General features: G+C 39.5%; 1 protein-coding gene across 7 annotated transcripts in view; it reads left to right on the forward strand.

Annotated features, from left to right (window-relative positions):
* TENM3 (teneurin transmembrane protein 3) overlaps positions 1-23,606 on the forward strand; it is a 2,294,790-nt gene that overhangs the window by 1,812,710 nt on the left and 458,474 nt on the right. For all 7 annotated transcript variants that reach the window (XM_075930244.1, XM_075930245.1, XM_075930247.1 and 4 more), the window contains one exon: positions 10,062-10,364. In XM_075930244.1, coding sequence (XP_075786359.1) covers positions 10,133-10,364 — 232 coding nt within the window. In that variant the 5' untranslated portion in view covers positions 10,062-10,132. The remainder of the gene's footprint in view (positions 1-10,061; positions 10,365-23,606) is intronic.

The raw sequence follows: 23,606 nt of genomic DNA on the forward strand, positions 1-23,606 counted from the left end.
GTCCAACCACCACAGGACATACCACACTAATACCAACCCTGGTACCTTCCCTTGCAACAAACCCCGTTGCCAGCTTTGTCCACATATTCATTCTGCTGATACCATTATTGGACCTAACCAAGTGAGTTATAAGATCAAGAACACATATTCCTGCGCATCCAGAAATATAATCTACGCTATCATGTGCCGAAAGTGTCCGTCTGCTATGTACATTGGACAAACATCTCAGACACTTCGCCAAAGGATTAATGCCCACAAAACAGATATTAGACAAGATCACAAAGAGAAAACAGTTTCTTGCCACTTTAACCAGAAAGGACACTCTCTAAATGACTTAGCCACCTGCATTCTGCTACAAAGACCTTTTACATCTGCACTTGAAAGGGAATCCTCTGAACTGTCATTCATGTTAAAATTCGACACTTACGGACAAGGACTTAACAAGTCTTTGAACTTTCTCACCCATTATCAAGACAGTTTCCCCAATTATCACCTGTAATACCATTAACTCACAAACATCCCACTCTCCCTACCTTTAATATCAGCAATTCACAGACACTTACCTTCCTTCCTCCCCCTTCCCACCCCCCCGCATCCTCCTTCTGTTCTGCAATGTGATTTGTCCTTTTCATATTTGTTCATTTTTTTAAATTGTATCCTTTGGTATATATGGTTGTGACTACTTTCTTCCACTATTTGATCTGAGGAAGTGGGTCTGGCCCACGAAAGCTCATCATCTAATAAACCATCTTGTTAGTCTTTAAAGTGCTACATTGTCCTGCATTTTGCTTCAACTACCCCAGACTAACACGGCTACATTTCTATCACTAACCAAATAAAATAAAACCCAAAACATCTCGGTGTTTAGTTGGGGGTCAGGAGACTCCCATGAGAATTCCAGGTATCCTTGTGAGCTAGTCTGACCTTCATTGCAGGGTTCTTGATAGTTAATAGTGATTATGAATTTACTATACATTCTATTTTTTAATGAATTTGAGGATTTTAGAAATTTTAAAGTAATTTCTTTTTAACTGTGTCTTGTAGCAAATAATGTAAAGCAGCCATGAGTAATGTGCTCTGTAGCCATGAGAGTAATGCTGAAAAATATACTTAAAGAGCATGTAATATTTTCTCTGTTAGGTAATCCGAAAATGTGGGGTTAGATAATTTATAGGCTTAAGCTGTAAGGTGTGAACTACTTCTCTGGCAGGTAATTTTTTCTTCAGAATGTGGACTTTGGAGAGACATACTTCTAGTTTCTATGCTGGAAGACAGAGTTGCATTATTAAGAAGTGAGTTTTTAGATATGATGACCTGAAATATCCATGTATTAGAGTCAACAGTTTGACTAATGGTAGATCATGGCTACAGATCATCCGAAGCACCCCTTCAAAGTGTCATTTTTCCAGCTCAGTTAATTTCTGACATATCTCACTTTATCAGTCATTGAAGTGGAAATTTCATCATTCTTGTATGCCTTTTGAGCTTTTCTTAGTGTGTGTTTGTAATGGGTTTTATGGGTGATTAGTTATGTGAATTGTGGCATTTCTGTGGATGGAAGGATTTCTTAATTTTTTTTTCATATACTCGGTTATGTCTGTAGTGTCCAGCATTAAGACTTTTTAGTTTAATACACTTGTAAATATACATTATAAAGGTGAAAATATTTTGCTTTAACTCTAAAATGTATAACAATTATATACTATATACGTGTAATATTTCTCTTTTTAAAAAAATAGCACTTGTCATCGAATTCAGATAGGAATTCTATTAACAGAAAAGACCAATGGTCAGTTTGTCTGATATTTTATTTTGAACAGTAGCCAATGCCTCATGCTTCTCAGGAAACATTGTAATTCTGTTAACAGTTTTATTTTTTTGCAATATTATATCTGGAAAGAAACTTACTCCTGTCATGAGCAAGTGCTCAGTCTGGGAAACCTCATAATCCTTATAATTTATTTTATGAAGATAACCATGGATGCTAATCTTACTTACAAGTATCTATTTTATCACATCTTAAGTTCTCTATTTTCTTTTTATTTGATGGCAGTGTGTGCTGCATGTTCATTTTATATGTTGCTTTAAAAATGCAGGTCCTTATACTTCTTTGAAATTTGTTGCTTTGTCATTGTTACTCACTATTGTGTTTTTGTTAGAAGGGGTAAATATGAGCATGTTGTAGATTTTCTTTATACCTGTATCATGTGTCCTCTTCCTCTTTTCTTCAAGCAAAATCTTTCTACTCTTTCCTTAATTTTAATTCCTCTATCAGTCCTTCATGTGGCAATTTATGTATGTTGCTCCTTTCTGGCCCCTTTTCTTGTCTGCTAATCCTCTTTTGAGATTAGGCATTTAAAACTGCATTAAACCTTGACAATAATAGGAAAAATATCATGTCATTACATAAATCCATGTATCAATCTGTAGTGATATATATTCTGTTCACTTACAGTATTTTCTTTTTTTTGTCTTTTAACTAGTTTGCACCTTTTTATCTTTTTAACTAATTTTAACTAACAAAGGACATAAACAATTAAGATACTGTTCAATTTTTGTATTATTTTATTGCTCTTGTACCCAACATTTCTTATTTTTAATGACGTACATACTAGAAAAATTATCTAGTTGATGTATGATATTGGGTGGAGACATTATATGCATTAGGTGAAACTGGGATCATGATGCCAAACCCTAATAACCCTGAGGGGAAGTCCGTGCAGAAACTATTGAATTGAATGTAGCAATTTCCCATAACAATTTAAAAGGCCTGCAGGCATGTTAAAGTTGTAACTAGATATTTCAGTTAACACTCTCTAACATGACCCTAAAGGCTCATTTACATCACAGCAATTAAAATATATGTTACAGTATGTTTACTGCCATATAGAAGTAACATAATATAGTGTTTTTTTCTTTTTTTAAATGAAAAAAAAAAACAACTTTAAATCTTCATTCTCATATTCCCCTACCCCCACTCCCACCCACCCACCTACCCATCCATTTCTGTGAACTTCAGTTTCCAGGATAGAAGCTGATTACATAGCTCAGTAGAAAAATAGTTTTCTGGATTTTTAATGGGATATGAAGACTTTTAGCTCCAGATTCCTAACTCAGGTTGTAATTATTTAGTGATTATATATTTATGTAGTGCCATAATTTTGCTTGTCTCTTTAGAGAGATGCCAGACATGGCACTATCCCTGCTCCAGCCCAAAAAAGACATAGTTGACAGCTGACAAAGGATGAATAGGGAAAGGAGAGGTTATAAATGAATGAAATGCATAAATGCTGTTGTCGTATGTAGGATAAGGTAGTACAAGACGGAAGGAGTATAAGAATGAGGTAGTGGCGCAAGATTGAAAGGTGAAAGAAATGAGTTTTAAGAGGGGATTTGGTGGACAAGAATGAGGACTTCTGGGTTTCAGGAATAGGGATGCCACTTGGCTTTGAGCAGGAATAAGTATCTATCTCCTAAATATTGCAGTATCTATCTCCTAAATATTGCACTCCAGTTTGATTTACTGAGCATGAAAAGAAAGTGAAATGGAAGAGATCTCAAAAGGGTCATTAAAAGAAGAGGCACATTTGTGTAATGCTGTTGGTGAGACATAGGCAATTTGAGTTTGAATCAAAGCTTCAGTTAGATTTGGACTATGCTCAATATGAGAAGATTAAAAAGAATTGCATCATTTAGTCTGGCAAGGCATGCAATAGTAGGAGATATGAAAGAAGAATGATGGTGTTTTGATGTTTGTGCTCTTTCATCATGTTATAGACCAGAAAATGGAGTGCAGCATTTAAAAATAACCAAAGTGAAATATTTTTATACCATGCATTGTCCACTTGTATAATTCATTTGCTTCAGGAAAATAAGGCAAGTGGCTTAGAAAGCTGCAAGAAATGGTTAGACACATCTGTGAACAAGAATAGCATTTGCTATTCTAATTAAATAAATATGTTATAAGATGTTTTGACCCTAGTAGTTGAGGCCATAGCTCACCACATGCAAAGATTGAGAGAGAACGTTTCACACTGAGATGTAGCACTATGGGAGTTTCAATCATTCATCCAAAACATCCGGTACAAACTGGAGGTGAAAGTAAAAGACTAAACTAGATAAACCAGTGATCTGCTCTGGCATAGCAACTTGTACTGTGTGTTCTTGTAAACTGAATGATTATCTGAAAACATTAGTTTGGGATTCCTGTAAATTACCCATTTATTGCTTTATCCTGTCTCCTCTGCGTAACTAAAATTGAACCTGAATCCAAGAATGCAGGATTGGGTCCCCTAGATAGGATTTGGGGCTACCAACAAATACCTATCTTTAGATAGGATTAAAAGGAATGTTGCTGTAACAGCACAGAAGTGGGTGTACATTTGCCCATTATTATTAAAACCAATAAGTTTCATTAGCTTGGTCAGATGATTCAAAAGATTACAGGATGTTGAAATATCCAGTGATTGAAACACCAAACCAGGATTTAAGTTGTCATAGCAAATTGAAATATGGACGTTTGCAGCAGTATACATTGTCCATTTCCTTCAGTATATGCAGAGTATTTCAGGGTATGCTATTATACACACAGTATAATCCCTCGCAGAGCAGGTGCAGACTGAGAGATATAGCAGGATAGATGTTAGTGAAAAAGAATGATGAAAACCCAAAAAACTCTGCATCCATGGCAGGAGATATGGTGTCCCCAGGAAATTAAAAACAGTACACAATTATATACATAGCATGTGCTTGCTCTGTAACCATGAGCCAGAGAAGCCCGGTTCTTTATTTGAAATCTTTGATCTGTAAAAATACTGTGAAGAATGTTGTTTAAATGAGCAGAAGCATACGACTTAGCCATTTTAATGTCATTTTGAGGCTAGATGATTCAATAGCTGAATGTCTTTTTGTAAATATTGTACTAAGAAAATTCTCTTTCTGTTCCATTAATTGGGACAAAGCTATTTGGTAGACCATAAATATTGACATATGGGGGAAGTATTACTTGAAGATGAAGGCAAATGTTACTATAATATGTTCTAAAACTGGTTTAATTCTATTAAGTTTAAAAGTTTAATCTGATTTGTCAAGAAAACTGTTCATGTGTCAAATTAGAGTCACTTTGTTCCTTTGAGCTTTTGTAAGGTATTTATTAGTTCATATGAGCTTAATATAAGGCATAGGAAAAGGAGAATAGTCAGTGCATTCAGATAACTAGTATGCAACTCATGAAACAAAAAGGAAAAAGAAAAACATCTTAGAGTTTGATGACTAAGAAGTCACTTAAAGTTGCTGGAAAATTTGTTAACACAATAAACATTATAGGTAATTTTATGGTAGGAGAGCTGAGCAGATAAAGTAACTGACAATCTCAACCTCTGCACTTGTTTATCAGTGGTTTTTGTTAAGAAAAAAACACTTTGTCGTCTTGAGAGGAAAAAATATAGCTTATTTCTGAAGATGTTCATAGTATGACAGGGTGAAAATGTCATGAAATAACGAGAAAGTGCTGTAGTAGAAAGTACTTCTAAAAATGAAGTACAGCAAGAACCCTGACCAGAAGCCTTATAAAGCCAACAGCAAGTTTTCCTTTCCTTGACCTGTCTTTGTTGACAGGCAACCTAAACTTCAATATTCAGTACCCTTCTGAATTTAAAAAAAAAAACATGTATTGTAGTTCAAGTGCCTATCTACAGTTTTCTTGATGAAGGTTTTGTGTCATAGTTGGAATTGTGCATAAATATTTTTACTGCTGGAGAGATGAGGCATATTTATCAGACGCCATTCTCTCTTTTGACTCCTCTCTGCTATGTCGAAACTACAGTCTATGTCCACATAACTTATGTCACTGAAGAGTGTGAATAAATAACCCTACTGAACAACATAAATGACACAGACATAAGTGCTCAAGTGTACAGCACTGTCAGCAGGAGAGCTTCTCCAGCAGACATAACTTCTGCCAATCAAGGAGGTGCTTTCATACACTGATAGGAGAGCTCTCTTCCATCAGCATATTTCATCTGGATTGATACAACTGCACTGCTGCTGCACTGAGCACAGAGACATAGCTTTTCTTTCTGACACCCTTCTTTCTGTTCCTCCATTCTATAGATGTACCCTGTGTAAGCAGGAGAATGGTCCCGATAGTATGGGAAACTTGCCTGGCTTATATGATACTCTGAAAGAATTGGCTGGTGAAAGGATCAGAATCCTTGCTCCCATTCCCTTTACCCAGAACCCTATCTGACCTCAAGGATTCCCCTTCCTCCCTCCTGTATGGCAGAGTTCTTGTAACCCTGATAAGAGTTTCCTGGGGATTTGACCTGAAGTCACTTAGGACAAGAGCTAGGGTCTGCCCACTGTTGGTATGCTCTCCGCACTGGACACTTCTTTGACTCGCTGATCAGTAAGTACATATAGTTGAAAGCAAATACACAATTAAACAGCAACTAATAATAACATTAGGAAAAAATGTGTAAAGTTAAAGGGAACAACAAATAACCCACTTTGTGGGCATGAGGACACCACAAACGGCAGTCTCTGGAACTCAAAAAGAAATTTCACAGTCTGTTTCACATATAATCACAGGCCTTAATCCCAGGTCCTCGCTATGCTCCAGTAATTTGGCTGATCAGACATTAGATCTGGTAGTCCCCATACACCTTCAGGTTCTAAGCTTCTTCCCAGTATTGGCTCTCCTGTTGGGAATATAATCCCCCTCCTGGTCCATCCTGCAAGATTTCTTGTCCAGTGAGTCTCCCTGTATTGGGCCCCTTGCCAGATGCACTCCTCACTTGGCTCTGGGCTGACCCCCAGCCCCAGCTCCACCCTACCACAGCATCACTGCTCTTTTGCCTCCAGCTCTGGACTATTTAGTTAGTCCCTCTGGTTCTGGTTGCAGCTCTGCTGCTATCTCCTTAGCTCAGTCCTGCTCTGACTCAGGCAGCTCCTGCTTATATAGAGGACAGGACCCTAGGCTCCTGGCTCCCTCATTGGCCTGTCAGCTCTGTCAATCAGGCTTACCAGAAGCGTTGGCCCTGGGATCAATCAGTCTTGGGACCTTGATTTCTTGTAGGCCCGTCCCCTTTCCTTTGATCCTGATATATGGACAACTGAAAAAAACCACTAAATTTCGGTAAGGGGCCAACAGTCCCTTCTACTTATATAAGCATCCGATTAAATTTTAAAAGCCTGATTCTGAAAGATGCTAAGCACCTCCTCTCTGGGATTGAAGGCACTCAGCTCAAATTGACTTCATGAAGGCCATTAAAGGTAGCATGTGTTTAACCATTAAATTCAAAATGTTCAGGATCGGGCTGTTGGAGCACTTAGAATTTTTTACGGAGCTAAATGTCTTATGCAAAACATGGCTATGTTGTCCACTGTATCCTCATAGTTCTTGATGACAGTATAATTGCAATGAAAGTATTCCAATAACTTGGTGCTATTAACTAGCTTGTATTTTCTAACCTTCTCATTCTTAGCCTGGAGAGGCAGTAGATAACCCAGAAAACTGCCTTTTGAAGTTGTATTGAATTCATTGATTCTGTGTGAAGCAGATCAGTAGTTCCTAACACTATACTGTAGATTAAATCTTAGAGGATTTTCAGCTTTGTATAGTCATGGAAAGCATTGCACACAGGGGTTTGTTTTTTATTTTGCAAAAATACTGCAGAATCTTGAAGACTCTTCTAAAAAATCAAATTGATCTCATCTTAGATGGTTAATACTGTATATTGATTTTTCTCATGGCACAATTTAGAGATTCTAAGAATAAAAAGATCTTTAGCTATCCTGAAGTATATGCTAAAAAAGAGATGGTTCTATATGAAGTCTACACTTATATAGAATATCCTAAAATTGCTGTTTATTGGTAACTTAAAGCAACTCTTTTGTGTGTTTAAAAAAATCACATTAATAATTTTATGGTGAGAGCTGTGCAGATACAGTAACTGACAACCTCCGCTTCTGCACTTTTGCAGTGTTTTTTTGCTGAGAAGGGGAAAACCACAGCTTATTTCTGAAGATGTTCATAATATGACAGGGGAGAAATGTCTAAAATGCTTAGAGAACTATTTTTTAAATAAAAGGAAAAGGGTCATTCAATATTCAGTAGTCTGTTTGGAGGTGAAAAGTATTTAATCATAAAATGTAGTCATGTTTGTTTCATATAAAAAGGATTTGAAACATGACCTGCACACTGCACAATGGAAGAAGAGGAACAATACATGCACCTGCATATTTCAATATACCTAGACTGAATGAACAGTATTATTGTACCTATATCTAGCAACTGATATTTGCTCAAGGGAAAACAAATACTTTGTCCTGAAAAAGGAGGCATTTTCCTCCTATGTAAAATGTATCTGAAATGTCCCTAAATGTAAAAGGGAATTTGCTTAAATGGAAGAATTATTAGTTCTGTGTTTATATGTATATGTTCCACGTGATGTAGCATTTTATCTTAAAATTCCTAAATTGAGATTTACATAGGTCAAGAAATGTGACGGCATTCTAGAGAACTTCAAACTAAATCAGAGGATAAAAAAGTCTATCATTTAAAACATTTGAATTACATTCCAGTAGTAAATTAAATACTTACTGAGAATGATTTTGACAGACAATTAATTAGTTTGTTTGAAATGAAATATGTTTAAAAATGTAATAGGTGAACAGATCAAAGCAACCTTGGTTTTTTTGAACAGGGAGGGATATAGTTTGATATAGCTTTGTGATATGCACTGTACATTATTTTAATCCTTTGTCACAAAGAAACTGGCTGTTCCCATCACTCACCTTTGCAAAATAATTGTGTTGCACTTTAAATATTCTAAACTGAAATGGGCTCCAAGGAGAGAGATCTTCTTATAGTCTGACTCCTGAAGACAAAGGAAAGAACCTTAACACGCAACATGTGATTTAAAAAAAAGAGCATCTCTTCAGTTTATGGGACATTGTCAAATATTTGAATCCTCAAACCTAGGTTTTGTTTACATTTAGTATTTAAACACATTTTTTAAATAACTGGCAACAAATAACATGAATATTTAAAAACATCAAACATTTCCACTGAAATTTTAAATAAAAATGAATCTCTTGCTGTGTTAGAAAACCAAATGAGCTTTGTGTATGAGACCCTATAGGTGAAACTGAGTATTCAGTGTAAACGGAATGAAACTGGGAATATAGAAAGAAAACATCACATTCTATCAGAAATATATGGTATTTTAAATATATATGTTTATGTCCCTTCAAGGTATGAAAAGTAGAAAATGATTTTTTATTTATATTTGTAATGTGAATGTAAATTTACATTATTACAGTTCTTTTCCAGGAGTAAGCCCACTGAAATGCACAACCACGGAAAACTGCTTCCTAAGATCTGTGTTATGCTTATGTGACAGTAGCCTAAATACTAGGTTTGGTTTCTCGATAGAAGACAATTTACTAAAATATAAACCGCAACAAAAATTTGGAAACTAAAAATTTACATTTCAGAAACAGATATTGAAACAGTAGGTCCGTATGGGTAGGAAAAATTCAGGCTTCCCTTAAAAGCATGTACTGGTGTATCCTTCTCAAAAGAAGAAAAAAAAAACAATTAAAAGATTTGTAAATGGGAAAAACACTGAGTGATGCAGTTTTCCTAAAATGAAAGGTAGAGATATTTTATTTTAGGGTTTTTAGTTGAATTTGGCAGTACAGTTTTTAAGTTTTTGGTGCATTCACTTGCACACAACAGATTAGACGTATACTGTAACTTCGATTGTTGTTAAAGGATTTCTTGCCTAATTTTTCAGCTGCATGCCTGATAGATTAAACTATTGTGTGCCTCGTGAACAACATAAAGGTGTGTTTCTGGTACTGTTCATCTCTCTATCTCTATCTCTATCTCTATCTCTATCTCTATCTCTATCTCTATCTCTATCTCTATCTCTATCTCTATCTCTATCTATTTATTTTACAAATAGGATTTTTGTTTCTGTGTCGGAAAGATATGGAGAATTCTCATGAATTAGATGACCATTATTATAATATGTATCTTTTTATCTTTTTTAAAGGTGGACATGATTTAAATGTTGAGAAGAGTTTCAAGTAAGCTGGGCAGACGTGCATACAGAAGGAATGAAGTATGGATGTGAAAGAACGTAGGCCTTATTGTTCCCTCACAAAGAGCAGAAGAGACAAAGAACGACGTTATACAAATTCTTCAGCGGAAAATGAGGAGTGCAGAGTGCCTACACAGAAGTCTTACAGCTCAAGTGAAACCCTGAAAGCTTTTGATCATGATTCCTCCAGGTTGTTGTATGGAAACCGGGTAAAGGACTTAGTCCACAGGGAAGCAGATGAGTATACCAGGCAAGGTACGTAAAGTGTTCTAATGCTAACATGCATAATTTGTTTAGTGTATCAGTGAGGCACTTCATCTGAGTGGGCTACGTTGTCATGACAGTTTTATAAATAATAATGCCACTTAACATATATGTAGTATGCTTAGTTGATAGTTTATTATTCTCCCTGCTTTAAAGATAGTGAAACAGAGGCACAGTCAAATTAAGATAACTACCTAAAGTCTCACAGCAGGCCAGTGACAAAGTTGCAAACAGAACTTAGATCTCCTGAATCCTTGCCTTGTATTATTAGAGCACAGCCCTACTTCGTCCAATTATTACTTCACTGAATGTTTTGGCCATATAAAGTGTCTAAACCTGTGCACAGATATAAGGTGATTAATGAAAATAAAAACAAACCTCTGTCTGAAGGGACTAAACATTAGTTTGTTTTTGTTTAAATGGGTAGTTTGAATGATTCAGGAAATGAGAATTATTATAATGCAGTGATGTCTTTCTCCTCTTAGTCACTAGGGTAGTAAAAGCTGTATGTTGCACTGTTATACAGCTTTTGGGTGGCGAGGGAAATGAGCTTATAGTTAAGGTCTATTTCTAATTTACAGGTATCCAGACTAGATAAACTATCAGCACTAACTTACACCATTGTTGGCTTTTCAACAGTGAGGTCAAGATCTGAAAAGACGTAAGAATTAAATCTATGGATGGTTCCCTCCAATTTGATTAGATGTGAACTAGTTGGACAGCATATGGAGGCTTCCACTTCAACTCTTCATAAACCCTGGATAGAGAATTTTAGTATCCAGGGCTGTCATTAATACACTTGTAATTAGTGCTCCATGAATTTAATTAAGAAATAAAATTATGAAAGGTGTACAGGACTGAAATCCTCTTACCTGGAAAGAAAAAATAAGACCTATCGCTGATATGAACTGTATTAAAGGTAGAGTACCTGTACTTCTGTGTGTGCCTTTGGGGGGGGGGAGGCGATAGGGGACAGGGGAGATTGACTTTCACAGGTAGAAAGGGAAGTTTCTCTGCAATAAAGAAGTCTCCACTTTTTACTTTTCTGAAATGTATCCATATCATGATATTTATTTTTAAATTTGGCTGAGATTTTTTTTTTTGTTCTTCTCCTCTGTGACAAGTGGAAACTAGTGGATATGGTAGGAGTACTATCATGGTTACAACCAGAATGATAAGAAAAAGATGAACTGGATCTTAGAATTAATACTCATAGGAAAAAAATCTGCAGAGATTTTCAATGGAAAAAAAAATTGATCCATGAAAATTTTCACTTAACTATGTCAGGCGGGTTTTTCAATGAAAAACCTGTTTTTCCTGTTAAAGTGGTGGTTCGTGTCCATTCCCTGCTAGGTGTGCACTGCATGCACAAATGCTGGAGACTTTTCCCTCCATGATCTGCATTAACATCCTCTGGAGTTGTACACGTATGTGCTGATACATGGGGCACTGTTGGCCCTGAACCCCTTCAGTTCCTTCTTACTGCTCATGGTGGTTGCAAGAATGATTCATCTTGCTGTAAGAAGACTTTCTTTCCCAGTCGTTTGACTTTCTTGGTCATGTTCTGTATAGTTATCAGAGCTGAAGTATATAGCTCATAGTTAGCATATATAATATTGATAGCAATTGTCACTATTACCAAGAGATTTTTTGTTCGCAGACCTGGATATGCCCTAGGCCCCAGGCTTTGAGCTATGTGCCCACTGTAGCACTCCAATGCCAGTTAGTGATTCACACACTAGCTGTCTCAAGTGTCTGGAGGAGTCTTGCATCAAAGAGAAGTACCAGATCTGTAGGGACTTCAACGCTCTTACCACACGCGACAGAGACATTGGACTGAAAACGTTCCTATGGAGACAGGCCTCAGATCAGCTTTGGAGCTGTCTCTCTCTGAATTGCACTGAGTACTTTGGAATCTGCGTGGAGCACTTTCCTGGAACCATGTTCTTCCTAGTACCATTCTCCATTCTTGGTACCAAGAAAGAAACAGCTCACTGAAAAAGCATTCTCCAGTGCTGAAAAGAGACAAGTGGCAAGTGACTGTCATCGTGAGATCCATATTGGGCCACTCATTCCCTCCCAAGCCACTGATTGCTCCAGATTTTCTGCATAGACTCTGGTACAGGACTCCCAGGATCAGTTGTGGATTCAGAGGGTTTGTCGCCTTCTCAATGCCAGAGGCCTTTCAGATGGCAACGGATCTGCTGTTGCTCCAGAGCCTACTGATCACTCCAGAACTCACTGCCAGCTATGGTGCCCCAGGTCAGAAGGGAACAAAGTCCAGCAAACTCTGTCCTGGTACTGACCACTGCAGCACTGGTCAGAGGGAAACACTTGATATCCATGCATCAGTCACTATCCCAACATCTGTCCCTGGTCTCTCAGCACTGCCTAGTGGTGAAAGCAGAGACTGCACTCTTGGTATCCAGCGGAAGAATCCTCTTCAGAGTCAGAAGAGGAATTCTTAAATTTGTCGAAGACCTACTGTTATCCAGCCTCTGAGCCTCCACATTTCCATACTGCCCTTCCTGTTGGCACCTGGCCACTTGGCCAATGGCTGATGCAATTGCAGTACTGGAACCTCAGGCATTTCGCCCTACTGCCTGGCTTCTCTTCCCACCACTTGAACTCTGGTATCAGAAAGAAAGGCCAGCACTGATCCAGGGGCTGCCATTGTAGTGATGGTTGTAATAGATGTGGTGGAAGCAGAAGATGATGAGATGATTGCAGAACCCTTGCACCTTGTTTCCTGATCGGTGCTTCAGGGCCCAGCAGGACCTCCTGATAAGAGTAGTGGCAAACTTGGGTCTAGAAATAGAAAAGCTTAAGGAGTTAGCACATACCCTGTCAACATCCTGGCAGCTGCTGCTCCCTCCAAAGTGGCCTTACCTATGAAATGAAGCAGTGTAGGGACCTGCTAAGACACTTTAGCAGACCCCTTCTTCTCTGCTCCCCACCTTAGAAAGGGCAGAAAAGAAATATTATGTCCCAGCAAGTGGGTTTAACTATCTTTACTCTAATTTTTCCTTAGGACCCTTAGCAATGTTGGTGATGGATGAATGAGACAGATGGGGCAGAAGAGACTAGACTGTTTGAATAAAAGGTTTTATTAGATGGGCAGTTTCCAACCAACAAGCTGCACTGGGGAGAGAATATTTTAATGTGTGGAACTAGCTGTCCAAATTTTAAAGATACCTCCCACAGGAACTGAGGCAGGGATTTGTGGCTATCTTATGGGATAAGACTGTTGCTAGGATCTTCTTTCTGGCAGCTCTGGATGTAGCGATCAGGACTGTGGCACATCTCTGTCTTCTGTGGTCATAGAAGACTGCTCAGGTTCATAGTGGGGGAAATACCATTACCAATTCACCACTCTTCCCTTCAGTCTACCAGCAGCCCCACGGATCTTCAGAAAGTATATGGAAGTGGTAGCAGCCTTCCTCAGACATTGAGGTGTGTCAGGTGTTCCTCTTCCTCCATGACTGGCTGATCAAAAGTTGGTTGCAGGCTCAGATGCAGTGCACCATCAGCATAGTACCTCTCAGATGCCAGGACTGTTGATAAAGGAGCAGAATTCAACCCGGGTCCTGGGTCAGAGAACAGAGTTTCTCGGGGCAGTGCTCGATTTGACGCAGGCCAAAGTTTCCCTACTGAAGATTGAAGACAAAATGGAGAAGATGCAGATGCTTTATATAGTCTTTTGCCATGTGGTTTGTACTTCCTTTGTTCCAAACACAAGCTGCCAAGCACCTGATATTGAGAAGTCTAAGGATTCTGTCCATAAACATGCCTCTACATGATGTGCTGACTCATAAGGTGTAGTCGTTGGCTTCCTTCCAATTGTTCATTTTATAGGTGGTGGCCCTTGATGAGCTATCAAGCAGGTCTAGTGTGGATGCCAATCTCCTTGGGCATGTCACTCACAAACACAGCACAAGTTTGGAAATACAGATATGCCATACATATCCGCACCTTCTTGCACCTGATGGCATGGTTGCTGCCTGGATGACGTCTGAACAGGAGGCCTGCTTGGAACAGGTTCAGTAAGTTCTTGATAGGTAGTAGAAAGTCTTCCACCACGGTTACCTATTTGGTCAGGTGGAAATGGTTCATTTGTTGGGCCTCCATCCCAGTCTTCTCTGCAACCTATCTTGGACTATCTGCTCCACCAAAAACATCAAGACCTGTCTGTCTCTGTCTCTGTCTCTCTCTCATCTCTTAACGTTAATTTGGCAACTATCTCAGCCTTCCACATTCTAGTACATGACAGTTCAGAGTTCTTCCATGATAGGATGGTCAGTTATCTCAAGGGACTAGCAAGACTCCTTAGGTTTGTGAATTAACCCCTTCTGGGACTTAAAACCGGTCCTGTTGAAGCTTATGGACGACCTTCCTTTGAGACATTAGCATTGTGCTCCTTATTGCTTCATTCTTGGAAAGTTGCCTTGTTAATGGTAATCACTTCATGCCAAAGGGTCTCTGAGGCCATGTCTACACTAGGAAACTATTTCAATATAACTAAATTCAACTTTATTTCAGTTGTGTAAAATTGAAAGTTGTGTGACCCCATTCCGGGGAAGCCTCAAAATTACTCCTTGACTTAGAGTCCCAGGAAACACCAGGGAGTAATTAGTTTGAATTACTCTGGGGAATAGTTATTTCAAAATAGTGGCACCAGGGCCTCCACACTAATGTTATTTTGAAATAAGTATTTGGAAATTAGCATTATTCCCTGAGGAAAGCAGGAATACATATTTTGAAATAAGCGGCCTCTTATTTTGAAATACAGGCAGTCCCCGGGTTATGTACAAGATAGGGACTGTAGGTTTGTTCTTAAGTTGAATTTGTATGTAAGTTGGAAGTGGTACATATTGTACCCCAGGTGTCCCCGATTCAGCTGCTGCTGAAACTGACCAGCGGCTGACTACAGGAAGCCCGAGGCAGAGCTGCTTTGCCCCAGGCTTCCTGGAATCAGCCGCTGATCAGTTTCAGCAGCAGCTGACTTGGGGACACCTGGGGTAGAGCAGCTGGGGTGCTGCCAGGTTGGTCCCTGCAGCACCGAGGTGCGGCGCTGTGGGGACCAACCCGGCAGCCCCCCAGCTGCTCTGTCCCAGGCGTCCAGATTCAGCCGCTGCTGAAACTGACCAGCGGCGAGAAAAGCCTGATCTGCTGGGAGGGGGGGGGAGGGCACTAGCTGCGGTCCCACCGCCTGCGTCCTCCGTGGCAAGAAAAGCCTGGCTAGTGCGCTTCCCCCTCTCCCCCCAGCAGACCAGGGAGACGCGGAGCGGCTTTTCTCGCCACGGAGGATGCGGGCAGTGGGACCGCCGAGACGCGTTGCGGTCCCGCCTCCCACGTCCTCCGCGGCTTTGCTCTGTGTCTCCCTGGTCTGCTGCCCCCCCCCCCCCCCCCTCAGCAGACCAGGGAGACGTGGAGCAGCTTTTCTCGCTGCGGAGGACGCGGGTGGCGGGACCGCCGCGTCACGGCTCGGCGGTCTGCTGGGGGGTGGGGAGTGGCTAGTTCGGGGTTCCCTCACCCCATTCTTAAGTAGGGATCCGACGTAAGTCAGATCCACGTAACCCGGGGACTGCCTGTAATGGGCTTAGTTAAAAGACAGGAAACAAAGAGTAGGAATAAATGGTAAGTTTTCCAAGTGGAGAGAGGTAACTAGTGGGCTCCCCCAAGGATCTGTCCTGGAACCAATCCTATTCAACTTATTTATAGATGATCTAAACAAAGAGTAAATGGTGAGGTGGCAAAATATGCAGATGATACCAAACTGCTCAAAATGGTTAAGACCAAAGCAGACTGTGAAGATCTTCTGATAGCAGAATAGGCTTAGGAATGTTGGCAAAGCATATACACAAGTTATACTGAAGCTGTATACCTCACAAATGTAATTTGTAAATGAAAATGACTGAAAACATCAATTCTGGAGGCAAGAGACTCTGAAAGTGAGTGACAATTTGTCCTGCTGATACTCTGAACTAAAAGAGCCTCTTGTAGTTGTTTCCTTTCCTCCACAGTGACTGAACAAACTTCAAAGTGACATTCTTGGAACCCTGTTAGAGACACTTAAAAAAATGTTGCAAAGTAGCTGTGCTGGTCTGTAACTAAAAAAAAAACACCTTAAAACAAGAATACTTTTGAGCACCTTAGAGACTAACAAAAATATATAAATAGTATCATGAGTTTTTGTGGGCACAACCTACTTATTCAGATGACAAATAAAAAAATAAATATTTGTTGTCATCTGAAGAAGTGGGTTGTTCCCACGAAAGTTCATGATGCTATTTATATACTAGCCAATTAGTCCGTCATAAGACGGGATTTTCAGGTCTTGCCTCCACGTCGGTCTACTCTCCTGAGCCTCCAGTCTCTCGCTCCGTGTCTCTCTCTCTCTCTCTCTCTCTCTCTCTCTCTCTCTCTCTCCCGCCTCCACCTCCTACCTCTCTCTCTGTCTCTCTTTTTCTCTTCTCCTCCTCCTTCTGCCTCTCGCTCAGGGGACCGCGGAGCCCAAATGGGGCTTTTTGGGGTCTGCACTCCCCATGCTGCATGGGAAGCGCGGAGCCCAAATAGTCGCTTGTACCACTTGCTTCCATGCGGCTGCCCGGCTAAGCGGCGCAAAAGTCAGCCGAGCACCACGGCGGGAGGCAAAGGGGGCGGGGAGGTGACGTTCACAGCCAGGGGGCGGGGCCTGGAGCCTCTGTCACGCCGCACATCACCACTCCACCCCCCTTCCCCTCCCGCCGTGATGCTCAGCTGAGTTCCGCGCCGCTCAGCCGGGCTGCCACAGGAGAGCAAACGGCCCTTTGGACCCCACACTCCCCATGCAGCACAGGCCGCCCAGAGGGAACAGCCAAAATTTCAGTGTTACAGACTCTCAGACATTGGGCTACTGTATATGATTTTTGTTAGTCTCTTAGGTGCTACAGGACCATTGTTGTTTAAGTTTTAAATGTCCTAATTAACTAACTGTGCACATGGATTGTTGTCTAAACAGAGGAGTTTTTATAATAAATAAAATATCTAAATTGTGCATTTGTGTAACTTGGCTCAGTGTATTCATGCTTCAACTTATGTTGTGTTTGTCTTTATCTCCTTCACAATGGCACTACACTACAGCAGCTAATACTTATGGCCAAGTACAGGGTATGTTTGGCTGCTATAGGACTGAGATGCCACATTCTGGAATATGTTTTATCACTTTTTTCATAATGACATTTGGGCCTTATTGCATTTCTGTTGGGTCTTTTTTTTTAAGTTTTGTTGTTGTTGTGTAGCTTGTAATTGTTACTGTTTTAGAAGCTGTGGCCGGACTACCTGTAGGCTCGATTGGGGTCAAGTTACTGATACAGTATATCTGTAATATAGCATATCCATATTTCCAAAGCTTTATAAATATAAAAATGTTTTCCAAATGTATTTCTTTTTCTATTTAGAAAGGCACATTTTGTGCAGAGCCATGTACCAGTGGTCCTAATTTAAACTTCCAATTTGCTAAGTGAATAGGAAATAAAATCTACAGGAAAAATAAATAAATTTAAAGCAGAGGTCTAGCACACCACCTTTACCCTGCCCCCAACATATTACACATTCCAGAAGCTGGGGAAAATGAGTGTTTGTCAGTTGCACACCACCAGAGAATTCCCCTGTGTAAGGAGTCTCTCTGGTCATTAGGGCATGAAGTGGATTTAGCAGACCACAAAATCTAGTTCCTACTTTATTCTGTTGCCATGATTTAAGTTTAATTATATAAATAAGGAATGGCAAATATATCTGTAAAACCCAGATATGTTTGCTATTTTATTTTAAAAAGCCCTCTGATTTTTGGTCCAGCAATATAAAATGTTAAAAACATTTGTTTTGGAAACAATTATAGGTTGGAATACGATAAAATTGGAACTACTTGGATTTATCCAAAACCAAGTGTGTATTCTAAGGACAAGAGAACATAAAAATAACTGAAAAAACAGACATGAATTTTTAGGGAGGGTGATTTAGTGACTTGATTTAGGCAACCGTTTTTTATGTATTTTGTTCAGTTTAGTAACTAAATGAAATTATAAACTCCTGTGCAGATGTAGTTGGCTATCACTGAACACAAGGTTTGGTTTTCAATTGTTGAATAAGTTGGATCATATTTCATTTATTGTGTTTATAACCTGTAATGGCTTTAGGGACAAATAATTGACAATTAATTGAAAACAAATTTAATAAATTAAAAAAAAATCCTCAAAAAAAAAAGCCTTGAACATCTAGTTGATGCAAAAAGCTTAATTATACCGAAATTTGTCAGGCCTAATTTTTTTATTTTATGTAATCAGTTTTCCATTAGCTATTTATTGAAAAATGCAGTCTTTGTCATCCCAGTTTTTAAAATTGGATGACATAATCTTCAGGCGTTCACCATCCAAAAAGAGGATATTTATTTTGGTGCCCTATAGTTTTTAGAGAGGAAGAGGTCATTTTTATTTGCTAGTGATAATTTTAGCAAGACCCAGAGGTCAAAGATGTGAATAAGGAAAAATTCTACTACTGCTTGGTCCCTGGTTCAGTAAAGTGCATACAAGAAGTCTAGTTGAACTCAGTGGGACTATTCAAGTGCTTAAAGTTAAGCACACATGGTTGAATACCTTCCTCGATGAGATACTAAAGCAGAATGGTGCAAATTCAAGTTTTTTATACAAAGAGAAACAATTCTTAAAAGTTTGTTCAGAAGGTAGCTAATAAAGCATTCAATGGCAGCCAGATCCACTTCCCTGATAATAAAAAATTTCCAGTTGACACTATTGGGAGCAGGACTGTGCCCTAATACTCTTATAAAAATAACTTACAAAATTATATCTGTAGGCAAAGAATTACAACAAAGCAGCCATCTTTAAATATCTGAAAACATTCCTAAAAGTGGGGGGTGGGAGAGAAGAGTTCAGTATAAATACAGTATTTGACAAAGGGTGCAAGTATTATTTTAATCTAGATTTTGTTTTTTTTAAAAAATCCTATTTATTTTATATACTATATAAAATAGTAATCATGACTATATCTAATAATGCAATAAGAGATTATAACTGGAAGAATGGTAATGAGTCAAACACTGAGAATCAAAAGAAATGTAAATGTGTTTTGTACGGGTAGGCTACATTATTAAGAAAAATGATATGCAAGCACTGATTGTATTGTATATAATGATATTAAGTAAATTTATTAAATGAAAATGGAGATTCATGATTTCCAATATCTAGAGTGCAATCCATTCTACTGTAGCAACTTTTACAGATAACACTCCACTAAACACAAATCTTTAGAAGGTCTTACGGACTAAGCTCTGAAAAAAATTTAGCTGCAGTTAATACTCTGAAATTAAATATCAATTACTTGAATATTTTGTGAAAATTTCACAGTACACCTTGAAAATATCATGGATACTTTTGGATGTCCGGATTTTTTTTTCTTAAAATTGTGGTTGTGTTCCCTTTCAAACTGTCAGATTATTGTACATCAGAGTGCTGATGCTGTAATTTGATCTGTATTGGAGGATGTTTTCACCTGTGTAGAGTCATGCTGAATTGTATTGGCTCCTATTTAGGGACTACACAGATGGGATTTTTAACTGAAATAGGAATTTGCTCTAAGTAATGATGATATGTTCCGATCTCAGAAGCAGAGGTAAGGGAGCCATCTTCCATTGTACAACCTTGTTGAGGCAGTGCGTACATTAATCAAGACTTTTATTTTTGAAGGTTTGATTTTTAAGATTTTAGCCCGTGTGTAGTCTTTGTATCTGTCAGCAAGAATGAGTTTGCAATGTTCACCAGACACCATAATTCACTCTGTCCTTGGTCTTCAACTCTAATTCTATTTCTCCTCCTTCAGTAAATAAAGGTTGAATACATTAATACCACCTTGTCACGGGGCGGACACTCTCTGCCACGGCATCTCCTGCCAGTAGCACTGGGAATTAGCTTAGAAGCAGGGCATTCCCCTCTGGCAGGTGTCCCTCCATGTCTTCACATCACGCTCTGGCTCTGATCCGTGTCACTCTCAGACTGCAGGGTACTCTTCAGGACTTTTACACTGAAGTGGGCACTGCCATAGAGTAGTGCCCCCTTCCAGGGAAGGGGGTGTTTATCAGTCTCTGGACTCTGGGGTCCTCCCCTCCCAGGGAACCCCCAATTCCCCTATACCCACCTTGCCTCAGTTACCCACTGCCAGTGCGACGAGGAGTCCTGTGGCACCTTATAGACTAACTGAAGTGTAGGAGCATAAGCTTTCGTGGGCAAAGACCCACTTCGTCAGATGCCACTGCCAGTCTTCATCTAGCCCCTTACCTCCAGGGCAAACTGTAGTCTGAAATGGCCACTCATCATTAGCAAGGGGATAGACCTGCTTTCTTTGCTTACCCTGGCCGCCTCCACACAATCCTAGAATCCTGAGACCTTGCTTCAGGCCCTGCAGCCTGGGAGTGTGGCCAGACCAGAGCTCCCCAGCCTTGCCTGCCTTTCCCTAGCACTGCTCTCTCCCAGGAAGCCCCTAGCTTCCCTGGCAGCCCGCTCATTCCTGCTCCCCCAGCTAGTGCAAGGGTCTCTTCTCTTCTCTCCAGGAGCCCTTATTTATACCCCTCCTAACTGGGCCCTCATGGGCAGTAGTTACCTCAGTTGTGGGCTTTGCTGTCAGCCCTCTTCCCGGCGGCTGGGTTTTACCCTTAAAGGGCCAGTGCGGGACAGATGCCCCATTGCACGGTTATTGTATGAAGGTACTTAAAAAAAGAAATTACATTAACTGTACCAATATATATTTGAGAGCAAAGAAAGAGATGCTAGACTTTGAAAGCCAGAAGTTTTTTCCTTGCCAGTGGTGTAAATTCTCAATATGCGATGCCATTCAGCAAAGCTGCATTCACTGGTTTGTGCTCTGCCTGCTGTATCATAGCAAATGTTATCAGTCCTCACCAGTGTGAATGCAATTCTTTCATCTCCCCAGTTTCTGAATCTACTTCCCCTGCAAATAAGGGACTGAAAAGAACAGTGTTTGCTTGCTTGAATCATTACTGATTAAAAAAAAAAAAAAGAATTTGAACACTTGTGAGGCAGATAAATTGTTTTGAAAGACTGCATACATTAATCAAAACTCAAATCCTAAATAATGTGACTTAAAGTTTATTACTTTTAAATATTAGCTTTTCAGATTAATCATTTTGATCTCTAAATTAATCAATCTCTTTTAGTCACCATAAATGTCAACTGCAAGATTAAAGGATTTAGATGGACACGTTTAATCAACCCTAAACTTCTGTATTTAAACCCACAGGTTAAATAGCTCTTTCTTACCATTGTTTTATGTGAATCCCAACAACATCCCCCCCCCCCCACCCCACCCACATACATACATGCTGCTTTTTCCAAATCCCCTGTCTTATTGATGGTTGACTAATTTTGGCCATAAAATAGGCAAGTGGTTCTTTCTGGAACTGAAACAATGTGCTTTATAGGTTAGCTACCAGAAGGTCTTAACAGCTATTTATGGCTTACTGCTGTCCTTCTGAAATGGAGCAAAGTAATCCTCTTCCACTGCCATTATTGGTCTAGTGTCCTAGAATCTGTGCCAGCTTTTAAACTTGTACACCATGTACCCTGCCACCATACCAATCTCCCTTCCATTTAATAAACCTCATTGTGTTTCTGTTTGATTCATGTTTATTAAATGCCAGAGGAAGTCTTGCTGCAGTATCAGCATTATCTTTGAAAGGATACCTCAGTAAAGAATAATATCCAGTACTTTTTGGATGTTTCAGTTGTCTTGAGCATCATGTAGCCTTCTGTCCATTTTCTATAAAATAATAATAATAGTAGTTACTTATGTCCCATAGTTACTTTGTTGTAAGGATTAATTAGTTTATGTTGGTAAAATGCTTTGAAGATAACACTGTAAGTACTAAATAATATTATCATATTATTATTCTGTGCTAGTAACATTTTTAAGCAACCAGAAGAAATTAATTGGTTTTCAGCTTGCAGATGATAAAAATCAGTTGATTTTTAAAGTTATTCTGTAAGCTATAGAGTGCTGTTAAGACAAGCATTTCCTTGTATTTGCTTAGCTATATAGCCAGTGCTAATCCTCCTTCACTCAGCCACGGGCACACTTTCTCTAAAGCAACAATCGAGTTGAAATTAGCTTCTTGTGCATCATGACCCATGGAAGATCTCTGGCTTTCCAGCCTCTGCAGCCACAGAGAGTAATAATGATTCCTTCGGAGTGGAAAATCAGCTCATTCTTTATAGGCCGCAGAATGCCTGATTAGGCATTTTGTGTAGCCTATGTTTAAGAGGAGAATCTCTGACATATACTGCAACAGACCAGTTGAAAGTAGTCAAGATCTTGAGCCTTAATGGTAGGGACTTCTCTGTGTGGACAGTGAATCCCCACAAAGACTTCCTGCCTGATCAAAGGTGAAGTATATTAGAGTATGGGAGACATGCTTGTTACTGTGGTCTCTTCTGGTTGACAAGTCCTTGGTAGTTAGTCAAAAAGAGGTAAATATGTCTATTAGCTCATTCTTTCTTAGTAATGTTGAAGCCAGTGGACAGCAAACATAGCTATCCAAGATTGATGTCAAGAGTGAGAAATGGAATATAACCAAGGGACATATGTTTCCCTATATTCTGTGGTAGTGAAGAGTGAGTTCAAAGGCCCTAGGATAGAGATCATTATCTACTGACTAGAACATGGGAGTGGGAAACAGGTTTCTAGTTCCAGCTCTGCCATTATAAATTCTAATGAGGTTATTGGATTGAAAGTGTTATGTTAACTGCGAATATTATTTATTAAATCTCAGATGGAGATAGTGGAGTGAAGTTATCACAGCATGTCTTTCCCACCCCCCACGCCTGTGGAAAGCTCTCCATCCTGGCTTCATGGAATTAAGGGTCTACAGGCCTGGCTGCTATTCATAGCCTTCTCTCATTAGATGTACTGGCAAATGCAGAGTAAACTCATGCCACTCTGCACTATGTGAAGTCAAAGAACGCATGTCCAGCAAGGGCCACTGGTAATAAAGCTCTTCAGGGAACCACACTACCAGGAAGGATATGTAGGTCAAGGCTTTCATTTGTGCAGATGTCCTGTGATCTGTGAGGTCTCTCAAATAATTAGACATCTAACTAGAGTGACCATGCATCCTATTTTGACCAGGACAGTTCCTTTTTTAAACCGTCATGACTGTCTCTTATTTTT

Source organism: Pelodiscus sinensis, chromosome 5 (genome assembly GCF_049634645.1).
Source record: "Pelodiscus sinensis isolate JC-2024 chromosome 5, ASM4963464v1, whole genome shotgun sequence".
Classification (NCBI taxonomy): domain Eukaryota; kingdom Metazoa; phylum Chordata; order Testudines; family Trionychidae; genus Pelodiscus; species Pelodiscus sinensis.